At 30.7% G+C, this 23,318-nt stretch overlaps 1 protein-coding gene across 5 annotated transcripts; it reads right to left on the bottom strand.

The window, feature by feature from the left end:
* Positions 1-630: 630 nt before the first annotated feature.
* Positions 631-22,845, bottom strand: qvr (glycosylphosphatidylinositol-anchored protein quiver). Of its 5 annotated transcripts, XM_085188130.1 has the most exons (7): positions 22,641-22,842; positions 21,725-21,806; positions 21,489-21,619; positions 13,376-13,435; positions 12,486-12,533; positions 9,175-9,321; positions 631-7,481 (listed from the first exon to the last, which is right to left on the bottom strand). In XM_085188130.1, the coding sequence occupies exons 3-7, from the start codon at positions 21,511-21,513 to the stop codon at positions 7,276-7,278; spliced, it is 486 nt and encodes a 161-aa protein (XP_085044256.1). In that variant the 5' UTR covers positions 21,514-21,619; positions 21,725-21,806; positions 22,641-22,842; the 3' UTR covers positions 631-7,275. The 5 variants fall into 5 exon arrangements, with proteins under 5 accessions (XP_085044256.1, XP_085044257.1, XP_085044253.1 ...); XM_085188131.1 differs by lacking the exon at positions 21,725-21,806 and having other exon boundaries at positions 22,699-22,845; XM_085188127.1 differs by lacking the exon at positions 21,725-21,806 and having other exon boundaries at positions 21,489-21,599.
* Positions 22,846-23,318: the final 473 nt, after the last annotated feature.

The following is a 23,318-nucleotide window of genomic DNA, read 5'->3' on the forward strand; positions in this document are numbered from 1 at the left end:
TAGTAAACGAATTAAATAGAATTTCCTTCCAAGTCCCTTTTAGTAGTGTTCTCTCTATCCTCTTAAATAAATATGTACTGTGAGTGTAGTCACTAATGTTAATGAAAAAAAATAGATAAATATTTTCATGTATCATTAAAACACTTGTATGAGAAACTTCTTTTTTTACATCCTGTATATAGGCTTATTTTATAAAGATTATGGGTTTGAATCCTTTTGAAGTAATGAACACAATTCATTGTTGGTTAATTTTGCCTTTATATAATTAGTGAAGTCAGGTTAGTTAGTCTAGTTAGTTGGGTTAGGTTATGAAGTCTTCGTGGTGCAGTAGAACAGCTACCGCGACGTTAGTGGGTTAGATCCAAACTCAGGGGAATTATGTTTAAATTATTTTCATATCCTCCTACTATTACACAAACCGGCGTTGTTTCACCGCAATGTCCAAGTCAAATATTATGTGGAGTACGGAGTGGATCTGTAGATTTCTGTAGAAACACATATATTTTTCGATTAAAGTTAAACTCATATATAATTTTTATTTTTTTCTATAAATAAGGTATGTAAGAATTAGCTAATGAAAGATTTTTTTTTCGTTAAAATATGAGGGGAAAGAAATAAAACAAATATCAATAACAATATCTATAAATATGGCACTTTTAATAATCGAAAATCGCTTTTATTATGCATCACCTTAGCAAGTATGAGGTCGATTCGCAATATATTAACTAAAATTATATTTCACTTATTTTATACACCATATATAATGGAAATTACAATAATTATACAGTAACATACATACAATTTTCATAAGATTATAAATAAAATGAATTTTGATTTTGTGTCAAGTTACAGTATATATAAGAATTTCAATGATATGTAGCGTATTTGAACTAGAAACTCTTGGATATCCAATCGTTCTAGTCTACTAAGCGCTATCCTGCTTCACTAAATTTTTATTATGGTATTTCACAAAGTTTGTTATAATAATCTAATGTAACATTTTTTAGGTTAATTTTGTCGTGAAATGTTTGATTCAAACGCCGAACGTGAGCTTTGTATATACAAACGTATATTTTTTCTATAATCATAATTCACATATTCAGCTTAATTTACATATAGTCATAATAAATAAATTAAGCAATTTAATAGAAGACAATTTTTTAAAATAATAGTTCTATGGTAATTGTTTGACAAACATCAGATACGACACCATTCTACGATGCGACAAAAAAATTACTAAAAATACACTAGATACACAAAAAAGGTCTAAAATTCCTCATAACAATTCTATTACTTTCATATTTTATATGTGGTCGAGAATAGTGACTTAACACTAGGTCCCCTCTGCTTAACCTGCTATGTGCGGGATACAGCGTGAAGCTTAATTAAAATAAATATATCGATAAGCTAAAATGGAAATTCACATTTTTTTTTTCATTTTTATTGCTAAGGTGATATGCGTTTCAAATAATACTGCCTCGTTTTATTGTCAGCGACGCTCTGCCATAAATATTTATGTATGTATATACACTTATATACGCGGGACCTAAGAACACTTTAACACTTTGTACCGATTTTTTTCAAGTGTTTCTATGAAAGTGTAGTCTATATCACAATGAATTAAATCCAAGATGGTTTTTTTTTTGGAATTTGTATTAAGCGAAAGTATTCTTTTTTATGTCTATATTTGTCGGATACAATGTAAAAATAACTAAATATTACAATTTAGTCCCAGATATTTTCTATTTTATGTATTTTTAATTTTTTTTGTAAGTTATATTAAATAAAGTAGCTTTCGTAAGAGACATGAGTTACACTGAAACTAATCTGGGTCGTACAGACGTTTTTGTCAAATTATACACATTAATATATGATAAACACATCTATTTTATAACAATTATATAATTAATAGAATAAATAAACATATACATATATTTGTTATTTTAAAACACATAATAACACTTTTGCAAATAATAACTAATCCACATTTTCATTTTATTCATATTAAAGCAAATAGAGTACCGGAACACATTGTTCGTTGGATGTGTTCTTAAACTTCTCACATTAAAAACTTTTCACTGTTGAAAAATCTGAGCATTTTTTCTTAAATTTAGACTATTTCCTGAATAGTCCAAAAGTGAAAGAAAATGTACTTTTCCTTTTTACCATTTAAGTAATAGTCTCTTTCATGAGGATTGGTTTCTATTGACAGAAATCATCATATACGTATTTCACAATAACATTTATAAAAAAAACACTTATTAGTTTAAAATGCTATAAGATTTTACGACAAATAAATTAAACAAATATTAAGAAATTTTTACACAATTATTCATTGTATAAAGACTTCTTTTAAGGTAAAATATTATAACTTTTCAAACAGAAATGTACCAAATATTTAGAAGATGTGATGAATTTGTATAAGCATGAAGGATTAAACTTCATAAGCATTTAGGATTTTGCTCCAAAATTGTCTATTTCTTAATATTTTTCTACATAGTAAAGAACAAGATTAGAAGATAATAATTTAGAAAGCCCATATTTACCTAATTAGATAGTCCCACATTGGGCGCCATTTTTTAAACGGCTTTTTTCATAACACTTCCAAACATTTGGTCATAAATTACATTGAACCAACGAATGAACATGTGAAAAATAAACAGACAGGTCACACTGTGTTTTATTTTCAGCTTCGGAATATACGTCTTAGAAATGAATTATGAATGAATATAGCGTTTGGTTATATCACCCAACACGCTTTTATGAGTGGAAGAAGAGAGTGATTTGCCACTAAATTAAATGGACACTAACGTACATTCCGAAGTATCAACCACAACGTCGACACAACTGGTGGTTATTCAAGCGATATTAAAAGTGCATTTTCATTCTGTTAAAAACAATTCAATAACAACTGTTTATATGTTATTTTTTAAATACTTTAAAATTGGTTAAACAGTAACGGAAGCCATATTTGTTATCCTTAAAATTCTATATACGAATTTATTGAATAAAAACTAAATTGTATAAATATTACTTTGGTAGTAAATAATCTAGTTACAAATATATTTGTCTCTTTCTAACTTATGACGATCTTAGCGTTAGAAAAGGATCAAGTGCCTTTCCACAGATGTATTAAAGAAATTGGGTGAAATAATTAATTAGAAGTTATTCTTTTATAACCGCGTGTCACAGATAATATATTAAACAATTGAAAGGAAATTATTAATAGAATTTTATTTTATGACCGCCTTTCCAGAGAAAGAATTAGCTGGAATTTTTTTTGTATAACCGCGTATCTTTTCATACCTAATGTATACGAAAAATAAGGAATTACTAATTGGTAATATTTTTTTAAAAACGCGTGCCTTCCCACAGATAATGTATTGGAAAATTGGGAAGAAATAAATAATAAATCGGACTATTTATATTTATGGCTTTGATAGTTATTGAATCGTCAAAATACATGCTTAGTTCTCTAAAATCTTAGGTCATTCGCAAGGAACGCGATATGTAAGAAAATTCTAATAGCCTATACAAGAATAGCTAATTTTACTATGCGTGATATGCAATCGCAACGTGAGGAGGATATATTAAAATATTGTTTTTGTATATACATATGTTGAAATATATTTTTAAAAAGTATCTTGAAAAAAAATTGGTGACAACTGGATTTTTTCTTTTGTCTTGTGGAGTAAAATATTTTATTGTTATTCTACAGATATGAAAAAAAGGAAATATTTTTCTTTCCTATGTGTGGAATACCAATTAAAAAAAAAATTATAAGTTGTTTTTTTTTTAATGTTTCTTTATCTTTTGAAAAATATATTTCAACAATACTGCATACAATTCTTACACTATTTAGTTAAAAATTAAAGCGAATTAACTTTAATTATTGTTAACAATATTAGAATTACTATTATATATAAAATAAATTTTAAACATGAACGTTTCATATTATGTGTTTTATTATATATATGTAAATGGTGTTCTTTTTTAATTAATTATTTTTAAAAAAGTGTATAATATTTTTCTATATCTAAAACACATAATAAGAAACATTTATGTTCTTAAAAATACTTTACAGTGAATAACTATTAAAGAAAATTAGTTGTAATAAATGTAGGGCTGCCAATGTCAAAAACGTAAGTAAAATTGTAAATAAATGCTTTTACCATTTTTTAATAAAGTTAAAGATGTTTTTTGTTTTACCGTTTTTTGGTAACTTCCAAATGGCAGTCCTACTTACATTATAAGTGCTGGAGGCCCAACTACAGTGCAGTGTTCATGCTAGGACCTTTACATACAAGTTATTGACCATGCGATGTTTATAAATGGTAAAAAAATAATTATTTTTTTGTTATGGTAAAATTTAACGATATGTAAATACAATGCAATTGTTTTTTTAATAACCTATTGAGACGTTATAGAATCAACTGCTTTTGTTATTTAGTGATTTAGTTGGGCTAGATATTTTGAAGTAATTTGGTAAATTTTAAATCTGAATGTGTTTTTTTTTTGTAAATAGTTATGGAAAACATAGCAGGTACTAAAAATGTAATGAACTAGCAAATGACATGAAATAACGATTTTGATTTAGAATTTGTGAACTTTTTGCTCAAATTGAACCTTTGAATGACCTCCAAAGTTTTACACTATAAGTTGCTAATAATAGCTAACTATTAAAAATAAAATGAGCGAAGGATAAAGTTATTGAATATAATTTGATTGTGTTAATGAAAGCAGTTCACACAATAACTTCATTTCGTTGAGCATGTAAATTTAGTAAATTTCCTAATAATGAACTGTTAATATATACATTTTTCTATATTTATAATTAGAGGTAAATTAAATAAAACGCACATTGCATCTTATAGTACAAAGCGTAAGGCATTTTAGAGTTCGATAAAAAATGTCTTTAAATTTGAAAGTACGCGAAAATTCAGCTTAGTTTTAAACGAAAATATATTTATAATAAGATTATTTTAAATATACTTATATTATATTACAATATACTTCATATATAAAATGAAAATCAAATGAAAACTTACATTTAAATTATCTACATACGATATTAACGCGTTATATTTATTTGGTGTTAATGTTCCTAACTTAGTTAAGTCTAAACGAGCGATGCGACTCGACTATGTCTAGCTTTTTTTTAATATCTAGAGCTATTTCACACTTGTCACAGCTAAGGCCCGTAACGAACTGGCGACCAGCTGACGTTCAGCACGCCGAAGCCACGGCGGTTTTGTAATTATTCTAGCGATATACTAAATTTTATAAGGATAAAACATATCCCATATAAATTTCTGCTTAAATATTGAAGATTCGAAGTTTTGGCACCCAGGGACACTAATCAGCGCCTAAATCACATTAATCACTATATATATCCTGATATTTACAGATTTAATGCGAGTTAGGCGCTAATTGAGATTTCTGGGCTGTAATTTTTTTTATTTGTCAACTGATCGCCGAAGTGGGCCCTAAATTTTTAATACAAAAACATGCGTTATTGCGTCTAGGAAACATTTTTTTTGAAATTTAAATACAACATCACGTTATCACGAACAGATTTCGATTGTCTTAGTCGTAACACTTATTCAATATTTTATATTTTGTACTTTATTAGGTACAAAATGCGGCGAAACTCATCAAAAATCTCTGCATCTCACTCGTTTTTGTATGTCGATGAGATGTGCTCAGCACTTTATTTCAAAGATATTTGAAATGGAGTTATCAAGAGTCTGTGGGAGAGCCAGACATGAATAAGTATTGTTGGTAGATTTGGTTAGTATGCTTGTCAGGATTCTGTCCATCAGGATTGCGGGCAAATGCGTAAAATAGAAGAATTGACCAAAAAAATTAGTAAAACTATTATTTTATATATGTTATACTTTTACGATTTAACTATTGAGAGTGTGATAATATTTTATGGATCATAAAACATGATATGCACATCAAAAACTCTACAGTTTAGTTTTATAACCGTCGTCTTTACAACCGTTTTAAATATAACCTTTAAACATTTTAATAGAATAAAGATATTTTAGATTTTTTAATGTTAAGATGCCACCTTGTTGATTTTGGGAAACTATTGGTTTCTAAACGATATTTAACTTCAAGGTAATGTTGACATTCCATGACATAGTTTCTCCGATTTAGTAAGTTAAATATTTCAGCCCAAATTGATATAAGTATCTCTTTCTGAGGAAGAGGAAAAATCCGTCTATCTATTTCTATATTAGCTCTGCCTGCCAACTGAACACATCTTCATCAACACATTCTCAGTATTTTTTTTATCAAAAATCCTTATATTAGAAATTTATAATTTCTACAAATATCACGTTTACAACGACCCCCCACTATCGACTACTTAATCTTATTCCATCTATTATGCGGCAGTTCACGCTAGTCTGTCATTTTTTTTTCTACCTAAAGTGCTTCACATCTATTTTTTAAGTGCAAGTCTATGAGCAAATTCAAATTTGGTCAAAATTGGGCCAGTAATTTTATTTAGAAGCGACGCGACGTTCGAGCGATACCGTTTTAAATACGTCACCCACCACTCCCTATTCCACGCAATGTACATGCTAGAAATCATTCGATTTTGATAAACTAACTATTTATTATATAGTAAATTATTTTTAAGAAAATGTAAGAACTTATGTGTATGAATTTGAAATCAAAATTTGGTTTTATTAAGCGTTTAGTTTCCATGCGCGTTTTTAGTAAGCTGCAAATTTTTGAGGAGAAAGGGGATGAAATGAATATATTTTTAATATTTACTTAATTTTTAACTACACATGCTTTTATGCCAATGGCTGTGATCAGACTGGGTAAGACTGTTATTAATAAAATAACGACGCTGTGAAAACTAATCACCTCTTAGCTACTTTACTACAATTGGACGAAAAATGTAATTAAGCTACGCCATCAATCGATCGATATAATCGTAATAATAGATAGATCGATTGATAAAACCAAAATTTTCTATCGATAGATCAATTGGTAGAATAAAAACAATCTATACACGGATTGATCAATGCTTCCATCGTTCAATCTGTTGTCTATCGATAAATCATTTTGGTCATATCGATCAATTATACAAATGTTTCAGTTATAAGAAACAATCTATCGATAGATTAATCTATATAACCGAAACGCTTCAACGATTTATCGATAAACCAATCGATACAACCAAAACGATCTACCAACAGACCGACGGACATCACCAAAATGACCTATCGATAGACCGAGGCAGCTAGTTCTACTTCACCTGCAACATGCACATGCTAGCAACACTAGTGCCGTCAACGCGAGTCGATAGACTCTATCGAGTGTCGATGCGCCGTTGCACATGTCCTCTTCGCAGAAACACATGTGACCTGTGCCTGTACTTTCCATCATGCAAACGTGGTCCACCATGAACAAATTAATTTGTAATTGGGAGGTGCAAGTTCGGCGGACGACCTCGTATGCTGGAAAAGAAGATATAGATAACTTTAGTATATATGTAGTTTTTTTAGCTTTACGTTGTATCTTGCACATAAAAAGGAACCTAATATAATACACGCCGGCTCAAGTACCAATGCAGCGACCAATTCACGAGAAATCGCGTGTTGACCAATGGGTGGAACTCAACGCCACGCGTTGTTTATCGACGAAATGATTTATTCACCTGAATATTAATCGAACCCACAATCGTTGAATCTGCTATGTGACAATGTGTCGCTGCGCCAAAACGGCGTACAATTAGGATTACATTGGTTATTATAAAAATATACCTTCATACTAATGAAGCCATGCTTTTAATATATACGTAGTACATTTAGAATATCTTAGACCAAACGCGATAGTTATGGAAATGTTGTCGTTCCAATTATGTTGTTCAAAAGTGCAGGCAGATTATGGATGGCATGTTAAATAATATTTTTTTTATCGTTGAAAATTATAATTCTTTTGTATTAGATTAAAACATTAACAATATATGTAATCTCTTGTATAAGGTACGCCTACTCCTACTTCCCTAGTAGCATTATAATATTGCATACGTAATCCAATTATACTCTGAGACTTAAGATTTCATTTAATGTTTTTTTTTATTAAATGCAAGCTACGGACTATTATAATAGAACTCCATAAAGAAACAAGCTGTTCTTGGTTGGTGTGGGAAATCTCTAAAAACCTCCCTTGTGGGTAAGGAGGTCAAGAGCTTTTTAAATACCTCTTTTGAATGCATAATCAAAACGAGTGGAGTTTTGTTTCGCTAGCGTTTTTAAAATATTTCATATCTTCTTAATTTCAAAATATCAATTTTGTGTCATTTTTTTTCACACTATGAAATAAAAGATTGGTATTATAATTAGTATTCCTAACACCATGCACAACTTAAATAAATTTCTTTTTATATATAACAAAACAAGCTTTTATCTAGTTCCTGAGATTAACTCATTCAGATTTACAATATTAAAGTAAAGATGTACAAAGCATTTTAAAGAAATATATTCCATATACGTCTACTCTAAAAAGTATCAAAGTTATCTTATTATAACTAATCAAATTTATAATAAAATTTATAACCAATATGTAAATTATTGATTTGAAAAAATAGTTGTCCCATTGAGTTTCCTGCGCCAGTTCTTCATTAAATATATCTCTATATTGTATCTCTATACTCTTGGGAAATTACGAGTATATACAGGGTGGAATTGTTAGCACCACCTTAAATGAAACCACAGTTTTAACTACTCTATAAAAGTCTAATAAAATTCGGAAAAAAAATAATTCCCAAAAATGAAAAAGTATTTTTTTCAAACAAAATAAATAATAAAATTATCGTTTTAAAATAAAACGCCATTTGTAAAGTATAACATAAGCACGCACACATTTACATGTCAAATCGGAAACGTCGTACACGTATGTGTGCGTCACACGAAATGCAGGTATGGATAAAAATCGTGAATTAAAAAAAAATCATACGTCCAAACTGTTGAGGTACCTTGATTAATTTCTTAGGTGTGGGTTTGAAATATATTACACTATATGCAGTTTCAATAAAAGAAGCGCTGCCTCTTCCACCCTGTATGGTGCTCAAAAAAATTAAACATGTGACTTCTTATTTGGAATAACATTATTTGACTTTTAACAATCTAAAAGTATTCAAAAACTTACGGCTCTTAGAATAGCGCACCATCTTGACGCAGCATCCGTTGCACGTCTGCAGGGGAGGTTGGTCTCGCGGCAATGCGGTGTAGTTGAACGGGTCCTTGCACCGCGCGTCCGTCCAACTGTCACACTCGTAACAGTATATAGTGCGAGCTGTTAAGAATATCATATATTTTTCAACATTTTTAGAGTGTTATTTCAAACTTGGGAAAGAAAAATACTTTTAAAGAAAACATATCAAAATTTTTACGTAGCGGGATTGGAATCCGTCCAAGAGGTGCGGGTTCTAATCGCACTACGTTCATATCTTTATACGTTTTCTTAAAAAGTATTTTACAAATATTTTGTGACTAGATAAATAATAATGTCTGAATTAGGCCATTCTACCCCATCTTCCTCGCAAAGTCTTTGAATACACAACTTTAGAATTTATTTAGGAAAACTAATCGATTCAATAGTTTTTAAGTGGAAGGAATTGTTTAAAAAAATTATAATTACCTCTTGGAAGCCTCAATAGTCAAGTCAATACAGGCGTATAAAGCAAGCTATTATTTAAAGGTACACTAAATTTACAAAAGCCTAGCAAAAGCAGATTTCAAGAAACACTGTAACGAACGTCTAAAATGCTATAAATAACTATATATATCTATGAATATTTGAAGGTCTTAGCGTCTTCTATGAAAAAATGTCAAGAAAGGAAAAGCCAAGAACCAGACCTCGTTATTTGGGGCACGCTTTGTACCATTGTTCTAAGGTTTTTCACAACGCAAGTTCCATCTTCTGTAAATTTCCGCCTATTTTTTACAAGTTATAATTTATCTATTTAGTTTTGGTTCACGCTGTATCCCGCATTTAGCAGGATAGGAGTAAGTCTCCGTTACCAACGCACGCGCTTCATCTTGTTATCAGAGTGAGGAACTGAAAATAATTCACTACGACGGCTTCAATAAGCTATCATTTTTACTTTGCTATACATATTTATTTAAGATCCGAAATTTCAAACGATCATAATATTTATTAACTTTTTATTTCCTTATATTCTGTTTTTCAATAACTATTAATATGAATAAATATTCAAAATAAATACTTTAAAATAATTTCAAAAGGAAAATTTAAATATGACTTCCAGTCCAAGTTCTGTATCTGTAAGCTAGAACTTTAGGACAACGCCAACGCCCGGCGTTGGATTCCGCGAAAAATTCAATAATTTTAAAACTAGTAATAAGAAATTGTTCTCCCTGCTTAACCCATAAAATGCTTAATGTGCTTGTACAAAATTTGAATATGATGCGAATGTGATCATATGGTGAATGTATATAATTTTTTAACATAATTCTTGAAGTTTTAAATCTTTATTCGGCGCGGCGTTGTGTTCTGCCATACTGTCTTAACTCCTTTCGCCTATCCTGATATGTGGAAAAATCTTGTTCTTTCCAAGAGCATCGGTTAGCGGGTTCTAATCCCGCTACATCCAATTTATAAACGTTTCCAAATATGTTGAATTCAACATAATTTTAAACTTTTAGATTAATTTAAGGCCTACATATAAAAAATATGTATGTAATCATGCATTACACGACCCCTTTTGTGTAACATTCTTAGAACGTTTATTATGACCGTCATGCAAAACCTAGGTGACCTAGTCACGCGACGCCTTCTTTACAATCTAGGTATTAAATATTTTTTTGTGATTTATACTTTAAATGGGTGAAATTTGTATGGAAATTATTAATAAATGTGAGGGTAGTTTTGTAGCAAGGTTAAGGTTATATTTAAGGTTACATTTGTGTTGCAAATTATTTCTTAGTGTAGTGAACTAACACTAGGTCCTCTCTCTGAAAAACCGTAAAACTGATGTTGCTTTTTCTTTAAGTTATGGCTTATAATTAAATTAAATCATCTTCACACTGCATCCCACACGCAGCACGGTAGGTAGAGGAAACCTAGTGTTAAGATAGTCCGCTCCCCACTTTCGACCCAATTTTTAATTCGAAAGTGGAGAACGGAAGTGTCTCAAAACTAGGTTTCCAGGTTCCTTCTGCCTCCTATACTATAAGAGGAATACAGCGTGAAGATATTCTGTTTTTAGGTATTTAGCAAGCATTTAGTACCTAAGTGGGGAACGGATTGTCCTATCATTAGCATCCCCCTGCCTACCATGCAACCTTAAATAATTTTTCTATCGTACGATTCGATTTAAACCATTTCCATATTTTTAGCACAAGCGATAGTGTGAAATATAATAATCTTGGTCGATAATTGGATTAGTATCATAACACTATTAGAGAATAATTCTGTTATTGAACACAAGTTGGAATTGCTACACTACGCATGCGATGGATACTTAAACGGTGGACTTGATGGATGCTATTCGAAGAGCTGACTGAAGACTTTTGTATAATCTTTGGAGTAAACTTGACAAAAGTAAAGGTATTTGTAAAAGTTTATAGTGACCAAAGAATCTATCTGCAATCTACCCTCAAACACAGGCTACAACAATGATTCAAAGTTATTTGAAAACTGAAATTTATTATATTTGTAACTGGCAAAACATTATTTTGACTACTTTAATTTTTATTTTTTAAATATAAACACGTGATGTGAAAATTTATAGATATTTTACAAAAAAAAAACTTTACAAACTTATATTTGTAGTTCATTTCATACAAAATGTCCGCCAACTTAAGTTTGTAAACCTTTATAAGTAATACTTTAATCTGAAATTGGTACGGAAGCCTCGGTGGACGAGTGTAACTTTTTTTATATTGATATACGAGTAGGCTTGCGTTTGACCGCATCAGGCCTGATGAGCGTTAATACGGTCTACGATGGTACACGCTTACCTAGTAAATACCTATTCCCTCTACTTTTGAAGACCTCCTCAATGTATGACATAGGAAATACAGACGCCGGCAATGAGTTCCAATAGGTACTTCCAATCTCCCGCACTCGCACTTAACCATTTGTTTTTTATTTCTATTTATAGTAATAATTATAAAAATATATTTAATGAGTTATGATTTAAACAATTTTCGATGATATTCATTTGATTGACACTTACGTTCAATATATAAAAAAAGATAATAACAATTTGGGTTTACAAAATAATTAAGTTTTAATAGAAGAAAATAAAAAAAAGCTGTGAAGAATAAATAATTATATAGAAACAACACCTTGTCCCCAGTCTACGGCATGATATGTGACATTTCATTTAATATTCCGCTAAGCGATTTTTTTTAAGCAAATTCTTTATAGCTCCAGTGATTTTAGCGTAGGCTTTTGTCGTTTTTTTTTGTATTTAAAAAAAAAATACTTACTCTGGCATTCCGCCTGAACAAGGGGACTCAGACTTAGTGTCCACAATGCTGAAAATCCATGCTGTAATTAGTAAAAAAGAAAAAAAAAACAAAAAAAAGAAAACACTTTCTACACAGTTATTCTAACAGAAAGTTAGAAGGGCAATAGATAGTCCTGTAAATAACTGATATTGTAACCGTAGACTGGGTAAAATAAAAGATAGATAAGAAAAAGATCTAAAATTAAAATAAAAAGTTAGTTTTTTTTTATATCATAAATCTAAATAAAATGTAAAAAGTTTTCTTTTCTTTTTTATTTTTGTTACATCAGTTATTCACAGGAAATATGTTTGAGTGTTTCACAATACTCTCGTGGAAGTGTTCGTAAATTTGGAAGAGTAAATACGTCATGCACACAAAATTTTAAACACAACTAATATTTAACAATAAACACACATTCCTACGGACACTCAAACACAAAAACGAACAGCGCTTAGGTGAACATCGATATCGATAAATATCCTGTTTTGCGTAACGAGAAAAAAAAAATTTTTTTAGGTCTTTCTATTTGCGTATGTATGATGTATGTATGGGACAAATAAATCTCTTCTACGATCATATACTTAGAAAATTAATCTTAATCCTAGTTTATACTTTATAATATGATTCATAATGAAATAATTACTGACAAAGTTACACTATCAATCGATTTCTACACAAAATCACATAACATTGTTCTAAAACCTGAAAAGGAACTCAACACAAAGATTACAAAAGAACAAACAAATACTTCTAAATTTAATCAAAAATGATCAAAAATAAAGAATAATTCATCGATATCGATGTTTAACGCGCACCACTAAAACATATCGACATCTAACGTCCACGTGGTATGTGGTCTGATGCATTACCAGTCCTGATGCACGAGTTGGCCTTCACTTGCTCCACTCCGAACCAGGACATGAGGAGAACTGGAAAAATTGGAAAAATAATATTAAAAAGTATATTTTTTTGTTATATTTATATGTTAGTGTGGTCTTGGCTCTAGCAAACAAAGCGCGGTGTTGAGTTCCACTATCCAACACACAATGTCTCGAAAAATAAGGCGAAAAGTGGGCAACGGAGTTCCATCAGGTTCCCTCTGCTTACCTTTAAAGCTGATTAAATTTAACTTAATTTTTAATTGTTTATACGTAGTAAGTATTCCATAAAAAGTCAAGGGAGAGGTAATCATTGAAACAGTACAAACAATTCTCTTTACAATAACACAGGAACAATTGAAGCAAGACCAATTAATTGAACAATGTGGCTACAATCAAAAACAAAAACCTTTTTTTATCTGCTGACTTCATTAAAAAAATACTAATTCATATCGATCTACAATAGGTATCAACAAGTCGTTTTGTGAAATTGACGAATATAATATACGAGAGTCGAGACTGAGTCCGTCTTAGCGCAGGGACACAAGCGTGCGTTCGCTCTGGTAACGCGCGGTTCTGAGTTCCACCACTCAACACGCAATGGCTCCAAAATTCGGCGGAGAGTGGGGGTGGAGTGGGAACGCTAGCTACCATGTTACCGTTACCGCCTTAGAACGCCGCCGTGGTCAACTACGCGTGGTTAACTATAAGACACTACACTAAACGCAAGTGCAATGGGTCACATTAACACAATTTTATTAACGTTATCTATATATATAAAAGGACTTGTCCTCACTGACTGAGGTAAGACGCACGCACAGCTGTAACCGCTGTGCGTAGAAACGTGAAATTTGGACAGATGTTTACTTTCGTAATCTGGACATCCACTAAGAAGGGATTTTGAAAAATTTTAACCCTAAAGGGGTGAAATAGGGGTTCAAAGTTTGTACGGGAAAAAATTGAAATCGGTACCGATATTTATAAAATTTGAAATTTTGATTTTTAAAAGTATTTAATTGAACACGTGTTTCATCGTTTTCTAGAATTCTCCCCCTAAGGGTGCAAATAAGGGGTTGAAAGTTTGTATGGGAAAATTCTTAAATCGCCACCGATTTTTATAAAATTTGAAATTTAGACTCTTAAAAATATTTCATTGAACACATGTTTCGTGGTTTATTAGAATTCACCCCTAATTACGCAAGCGAAGCTGCGCGCGTCCGCTAGTTTAATATAAACTTCCTCGAAGCCCATAACCTCGATAAATGAACTATGAAACCAATTAATATTACCAATTAATAATTTCCCATTCGAATCAGTCGTTTCTGACATACACTTACGAAAGTTATCCAACACGGGATTTGAACTGGTATCCCCACCTGCATTATCCAATTTACATATTTGAATATTTAAATTATTAAGTCATACTTGACCCCTACTGAAATATCCACAGATTATGCAAGAACACGACCTCTAACTTCTAGGAATTTATAATTTGTCTGGAGAAGCATAGAGATGATAAATAAATAAATATCAATATACTAATATTGTGAAGCTGAACAGTTTGTTTGGTTAAATGCTCTAATCTCAGAAAATATATAATAGTTCCTTTTTGTGTCTATTTATCGAGGAAATCACGAGGACGAAACCGCAAAAACATACATATATGTATATATATGCGGTAAAAAGGAAAGCAGGTTTACACTTTTTCCCCCATTACAATGTAGAGGGAAAATAGTGTTAAGACGGTCCGATTCTCACTTCCTGCCAATTTTTTAAGACATTACGTGTTGAATGGGGACACTTAACGCCGCGCTTTCTACCTGAGCGGAGAAATTAAAGTTTAATTTAAATATAATGATTCCCCCGTATGGGGATCGAACTCACAACCACCGCGTTATGAACGCGTTGCTACTAAAAAAATCGAACTCCAACCTATAATATACTTTACTACAGGTAAACAAAATATTAACCGCAATTTGAAACTAGTAAGTGTTTAAAAACAAGCCTTTCATAACTATGAATTTCTGTGAACTAATTGCTGATTTAACGGCAATTAATTTTGGCGCTAAATTACCTTATACCACAAATTGAGGCCGTTGTGACGCAGCGGCATAGGGGCCTACTATACACGTGACGGTTATGAGTTCGAAACCCACACGGAACAATTTAAGCGTTTAAATTAATTATCTCCGCTCTACTGACAAGACAATGCGCGGCGTTGAATTCCATCACACAACAACCTGTCTCAAAAATTGAGTGGTGTGAGGATTACGAAGTGCAGTATGAGAAAAACTATGAAGCTGTTTTTTTAAACAATAATAAATTCTACGGCGCCAGTTGTGGCGCAGGGGCGCAAGCGCGCAACCGTAAACGCGAATCCGAACGGAGTGTCTTAACACCAGGTTCCCAGGTTCCCTCTGCCTACCCTGCTATGTACGAACGAGATACAGCGGGAAGCTAAAATTAATTCTAAATTGTCATGTAAATAGATTTGTATGAGCACTCTAGTTTTGTTACCTAATTAAATATTAAACTGTTAACTTTTCAAAGCTTTACATATCATAACTATAGTTTAACACGTCAAGGCATTTAATATTAAAGGTCACTTAAAAACCCTTTGTTGGTGAAACTTTGTAAAATTAATATGCATTTATTTTAATTAAATATTATATTTTTAATATTATTACAATGTAGTTGAGATTTTTCAAAATTTTACATGCGGTGTTCGTGCGTACAAATGTGCAGCTACACGCTGTTTCCCCCATATGGGTAGTATGGGCAAAGGGAACCTAGTGATAAGAAACTTCGTTCTCCACGCTCCTCCCAATTTTTGAGATATTTGTTTCGAGCTGCGGGCATGCTGTCATACAACATGACATTGGCGAAGTGATATGTGCTCAACTGGCACGCTCGGAACGCCAGATTTAAAGAACCACCACAATAAAAAAACGAATTCATATATTTTATAACGTTTTTTCCAATCGCCAACAAAATCAAACGTTTCACAAAAATAGATGTATGTTAAAAAATAATTCCGCCACAGTTTTTTAAAAACATCAAGCTATTAGGTATTTGACGGTTAACGAATGGCGGCAAATTGGACCATAGTGTTGACAAAAATCAGTATCGATAAATTATTAATATAATAATATATCGTTAATTTATTTAGTAATATTTTTTGGATGTAGTTTTTATACTACAAATAATTACATAAAATTAATACAATTTATTATATAAAAATTTACAATTTAAGTCAGTCGTAGCGCATGGGCACAAAATGTGACTGTAAATGCGACTGGTAACAAACAAAAGTCGGTTAAAAATCAACTCTACCATTAGATATATAATGGAAATTAGTGAGAAACAGCGAATCTATACTAATATTATAAAGCTGGAGAGTTTCGTTGACGCGCCTATCTCGGGAACTACTAGGAAAAACAAATTGAATTTGATGGTCCATTTATCGACGAATACAGTATATTAGGCTATATTATATCACGTTTTTCTCTTTGATGTAACGCGGACAAAGCCGCAGGTTAATAGTAATAGTAAACACGCGTGTTAATAGCCAGTAATATTACTTGGCATAGTTGCAGATAGACATAATAACTGCCATAAAATAGATTTATTTTACGTAGGGCTTTTTTTTGCTTACTTCAACCGTTAGCTTCTGTTTAACGTGATTCTAAAAATCTTTGTTTATGTATAAAAAAATTACAAATATATGATATTTTTATTTAAACAACGAAGCTTTTTAAAACATAAATAATATAATTATAATAAAGCATCTGTTTCAAATTTTCATAGGAAGTATACATTTTTTTAATCATATCATAAAATGTCATTTTTTCTTTGTCTTAACAAATTGCACTTACTGTAAAGGAAACCAGTGCTGAACTCAGACTAAGATTTTTTGTCGGTTTGTACACACATATCTTCAGAACTCCTTGACAAAATTACTTGGTGCAAGTTGCAATAGCAGTAGGTGGTAGGTAAATAGCGTTAGAATGGCAAGAATCATAAATTTCAAGCAATTATTTAAAAAAAAAAAACTCCCTAATTAAATAAATTAATATGCATATTATAACTACGTCTAAGCTTATAATTATAATCAAGTTATAAATAAATCACATAAAGTGACAAACAGATAATGTCAGCATGATTATTTGTACTGGAAACGTAAAGGTCAATTATAATATGTCACGTTATTTATGTGTTTATAATATTTGTTCTATACTTATTATATATAGCTGAAGAATTTGTTTGGTTGAAAGTGCTACTCTCAGGAACTACTGGTTTAAATTTTAAAAAATATTTTGGTACTGGACAGTCTATTTATTGATGAAGGCTATAGGTTTATATAGTTAGTCACGTTAGTCGGATCGTCAAACGGTTCCGTCAAAGCCGAATAAATATTACTAACTTTTATTTGAGCACGGGAGTATTATAGTTTCTAAGTTGTAAGTTACAAAAAGAAAATAAAAAAAAACCATACCACTTTTGGACGTACACTTATCTAGATAAATAGAATACATTACGTATGTATATTATACGTGTGGAAATACGTATAATATTATAAATTTTTATATAGGCACGTATGTGAGAGTTTATGGTAAGTATGTCAGGCATCAGCACACAGGAACCGCAACTCAGAGCCACGCTTGCCCCAAAACAAATGTAGTGCCATTCATAATAAAAAGTCATTATTATAACAACAATACATTACAGAAATGTATACGAGTACGACGCTATTGTAGCAAGGTTGGCTCACGTCTAATTTATGGTGATCGCTACGAGTTTAAGTTCCACCTTAAAATATTAAATAAGCATAACAACGCGAATTATTATATAATTATTCTTTATTTTAGCCTCACGCGTTATCCTTAGTGTGGTAGGAGGTAGCCAGAGATAATGAATTGCAAATTGGTATGATTCGTTCGTTCGTTTGCCTCTTTCTCCTCTTCCACTATCATCATCATCTTCGAACATGTTTATTGCGTGCATGCTAATTATATAATATTGTAGCAGCGCCATATTGCATTTATAGTAATACAAAACAAGATTATTAATAGAAACACGATTATATTGAAATATTTAGATTTTCACACAATTTCATCAAAAGACTGTTATGACATTTATTAAACAGTTACTGTTTGATGATTTAATGTAACAATTTTATTTTTGCTTTTACATTAATAGTCGTTTTTTTTTATTTTACTGTACAAACAATCGATCCAAATATTTTTCTCTATGTATTTATATTATTTATATTCATATATAAATTAACATTTACTCTAAAACTAAAGCTATGTGGGTTAATTTACTCATAAATAGATACTATTAATAGTGGGTGAGGAAAATGTTCTTGTTTTCCTTTTTAAATGACATGGATATTCAATGATGCACTTTATTTGGTCAACTTCACCAGAAACCATCTATGTTGAATATATTTTTAATATAATCAGGATTCTAATCTAAATTTCTATTTAGTTAATCTAGGGCCCCGATGGGAGTAGAGACGTATTACTCATATCCATATTAAATCAAGTACCCACGAAAATTTTATACCAAAAAAATCTTGATGATAAGCGTAGTATAGAAAATAATTCTATACAATGCAAAAGCAAAGACAATACTTCCTCGGTCCAAATATGGCTTCTGCACATAAAAGGAAAACTTCCATTACTTTTGAAGACATTGATATTTTCTGGCTGCTGAGTTTACCTTAACATTTCTTACAATATTTTACTTGTGAACTAAAGGTCTTTCATTTTTGTACTGATTGAAACATGAAGTATATATGAACATGTTTAAACAAACCAAAGAAATGAGACCAGCAAACAATACTAAAGAAGTCAAATACATGGCATACCGTATGAGCCGTATCAACAAATGTACAAAAGACACAATATTTTTTGGTCTTTTAATTTGGATATTAAATATAAAACTTTCTAAGTATTATTTGTTGTTAATAATATTCAATTGTTAATTTACTTTTAATAAAAAAGGTTCAAATTACAATCGAAAGAATGCTTATATATAATCAAACTTTTTTCCTAATTTATGAGAAAGAGTGCTGATATATTACGGCAAAGAGTACTGATATATTCACAGAATGTCCAAAAATGGGCCAAAAATAATTAAATGAGAGATGTAGCACTTCATTATCTCTATCTACCACAAATTCGAATATCAAAAAAACACGAATGAAAGACGTTAAATATTTTAATTATGCACTCTAGGCGTTATCTGACTCTTAATATAAGAGAATGTTGAGCATTTTACCATTTACACAGTCCTGGATCGACATTTTACATATAGAACGAGCTTGGCTTCTTTCCAAATTTTTATAGGCGCCTCCAATTCATTTGATAACTGCGACATACATGAAGATTTTAATAGGGTTGAGTGGTGTGTGATATATTTTATATTAAGGTCGATGAATATTTTCTATTGTGAAGTTAGATATTAGATTTTATCTGCTAAATAATAACAATATATTAATATACAGTGTGGAAGCGCCTGCGCCCCAAGCAGCATATAGGGACAACAAAATCAAACTCATACCTAAAAAAATCGAAAGACTCTGTCTCTGAATAATCATAAAGTAGAAAACAGTGTAGGTACTGTCGGCGCGATCTGCAATGTACGAGAGATGCGTAAAGACTTAAAATTCACTTGAGTGGTAAATTGAGCTAGATGTTCTTTTAATTATTATCCAACTATGACGAAGCAAAAAGGAGAGTTATGATTTTAATTATTGTAGTAGTGCATTAAAGTCACTCCCTCTTACATCTCCGTCTACCTTCATTTGTAATTTACCCCACACTCGGCTTATCACCTAAGGACAACGCATTCTCATATGCTTGATAATTAATCTAATTATAACTTATAAGTCCTTCAAACTACATTACACTATCTTGGTGCAATGCTGCAATACAACTACAATTAGAATGCTTAAGCGACATAAGCGTTATATAACACAGGGTTATTAATTTCAAATATTTGATATATAAAATATTATTAATGCATTGCTTATACCGGCATTGTTTTACGGTAAATGTGGACACGGGAGAAGAATGAACAAAAGATAAATGATGGAAAATCGCTGAGGAGGGTAGGAAATACGATGTACGCCTAACTGACAGACTCCGCAACAAAAAGATGAAGAAAATCATATACTTTGTATACGTTAGAACAATGATTTATCTTGCATATAGCAAGCTATATGAGAAGTGGGAACCTAGTTTCTGGACACTGTTCTTCGCTTTTCTTCTCAATACGAGACATTGCAGGTGTATGTAAGGCGGTACTCGACGATTTTATTTATCCTTACCTCTCTATATGTTATTTACATTAATAAAACTATAATCTAACTTTGGCTAAAACCGATATTGGTAGTTCGTCTTTGGGATCTTGAGTAATGCTATTTAAGCTTGCTAAATCTCGGAAAATATATTAAAATAATAGTTCTTTTTTGCACACACACAACAGATTGCAGCGCTGCGCTCTTTACGCTTTTCAACTAAAATAATAAATGGTCAGAAAGTGATTTACTGATTAAACACTATGTTCTCTCGGCATGTCCGCACAATGTAAATCACACAATTGTCGACGAACACAATTTTACTTTTAAAAATAAATAATTTTACACAAAAAAAAAGTGCAGCTTGTACCATTTCACCCGCTATAAAATCCTTATATAATCATAATGTGATGTATATGAAAGGAAAACTACACTCCATCCAATTCACAATCCATTTTGATTTTAGAGCAAATGGAACAATTGTAAGAAATTACATTGTGCATTTTATTAACATTATAGAGATTATCAAGTCATTTTTTGCATAAACTTGGATATTAATATAAAACAGATTCAATGTTTATTTATCTATTTAGGACGCATTTATTTTTACTTTTTCAAATAAAAAAAAAACTTTAATTTTTAAACTTTTAATAGCTAGCTCTTAGCTCTTGCTCAGTTATCATAGTCACATTCTACTTTTTGATTTGAAAAAATATTCAAATATTTTTTATGTATTTTTTTCTCTAATTTTGACGAATAACAATTTTTTGTAAATAAAGAAAAAATACAAATAAATACCTGGAACGGGAAATATCCAGCGCATTTTTGTCTTTTCAGTTCTCACCGATGTCAACCGTCCAGTGGCTTCAGCTCGACTGCTGATCCATCGTTCGACTTCATTAACACATCCTGTTATTATGTATTGCCGGCTGTGAATTAATTTATCTTGAAATCCAAACCAATATGTTTACTTATTTTTAAATTTATATATATATATATAACGAATATATATGATACGTTGAATAGTTACGTACTGAAGCCTGGACAAGGCATGACGAAATTACATAACAGTTAAGACTGTAGGTGTCTATTTAATTATCGGTTATAGCATTTGTACTAGAAGAAAAATATATAATATTACATTGCATTGGTAATAAGCACTTATTAAATATTTTGTGTACACGTAGTTATACGCAATGATTTTTTTTATTTAATTCTAAATTTATATAAGTAAAAATAATTTATAAATAATATTAAATTTAATACAATAAAGTAAAAAGGTATTATCGATAACAACGCATGCCTAATTTTTATCAAAACACAACTTTACAGTTTACACTTGACAGATGAAATGGCGGGAAGCGTCATAATTTTTTCACTGCGGCATTTATTTAGAATCACTCTAATAAATTCAGTTATATATTGTGATTTTAAAAGTTTACATGAGGTTTTTTTTCAAGTGAGTTTGTTTTTTATATTTTCTATTAACTGTCTTGCGTCACATGCGTATTTCTACCTAACCTCAAATACCATAGATTACTATAGTATAATAAATAAAATATTTTAAAAACTAATATATAAATTTAAATATATAAAAAGATGATATAAATTAAAGGGGGACAATGCGAAATTTTCTATTGCCGTAACGTGTATAGCGTAAACGACGTACCAAAGCTGCGCAAGGCTTTATTGATTTTAAGAAAGGCCCGTACCAGTCAACCGAGTTTTGTTTACGACATAATGATTATGAACAAACACACATTTTAAATTTATTCACTTTATATTTGAATATATATTTTAACATAGTTAAATTACTAACGCGATTTCAATATTTTATCTAAAGATTATATATTTTTTTAAATAATGAACACATAATATGCTATGATTTGTAATTCCACAGCCTATGGTCTTTTTTTTAATTTAATACAAAATAAAGGTTTAAAACCTTACCGCAAACTATCATACTACAGCGTCGAATAATCACTATCTACATTATCTAAGTACGCACCGACTGTTATAATGCCACTAACATACTAATTTAATTATAGATTTATAGTTTATTTTATTGTTTCATAATATTTTTTCGTTATTATTTCTTTCGATGCCCATTTTTTTGGGACGAACCTACTCGCAGCCGCGATAGTATCACACTGGGCTAGTGTTGCTATACACACCGTCTAAATTTACCCGCATATTGCGTAAATACATATATTTATTTTTGATCTTATGTCATTTAAAAATAATATTTCGTTTGATTATGAAACTTTTTTGTTTTAGTGACACTTTTATTACATATTTTGCCAAGATTTGTGGCTTATAAACGATCTTTTTAAATGTTATAGAAATATGTCTGTATCAAAATATTTTTTATCACATATATAAATTCTATTATACGTCATTCCTGTTCATAACATATTATGTAATATTATAATAAAGAAGAATAATAAACTCTATCTAATAAACTCGACTCGGATTGATAATGATTATGTATATCATTAATGGCAAATGATGAGGCCTGCGACAGAAATTTATCGATATTTCACCCGCCTATGTAAGTTTCTAGTACTTTTCTCCTCTAACATCATTAAACAAGGTAAATTTGAGCATTTGATCTTGTTGTTAATATGA

This window comes from Heliconius melpomene, chromosome 7, assembly GCF_056956725.1.
Source record: "Heliconius melpomene rosina isolate 202511_hmr_F chromosome 7, ASM5695672v1, whole genome shotgun sequence".
Taxonomy (NCBI): domain Eukaryota; kingdom Metazoa; phylum Arthropoda; class Insecta; order Lepidoptera; family Nymphalidae; genus Heliconius; species Heliconius melpomene.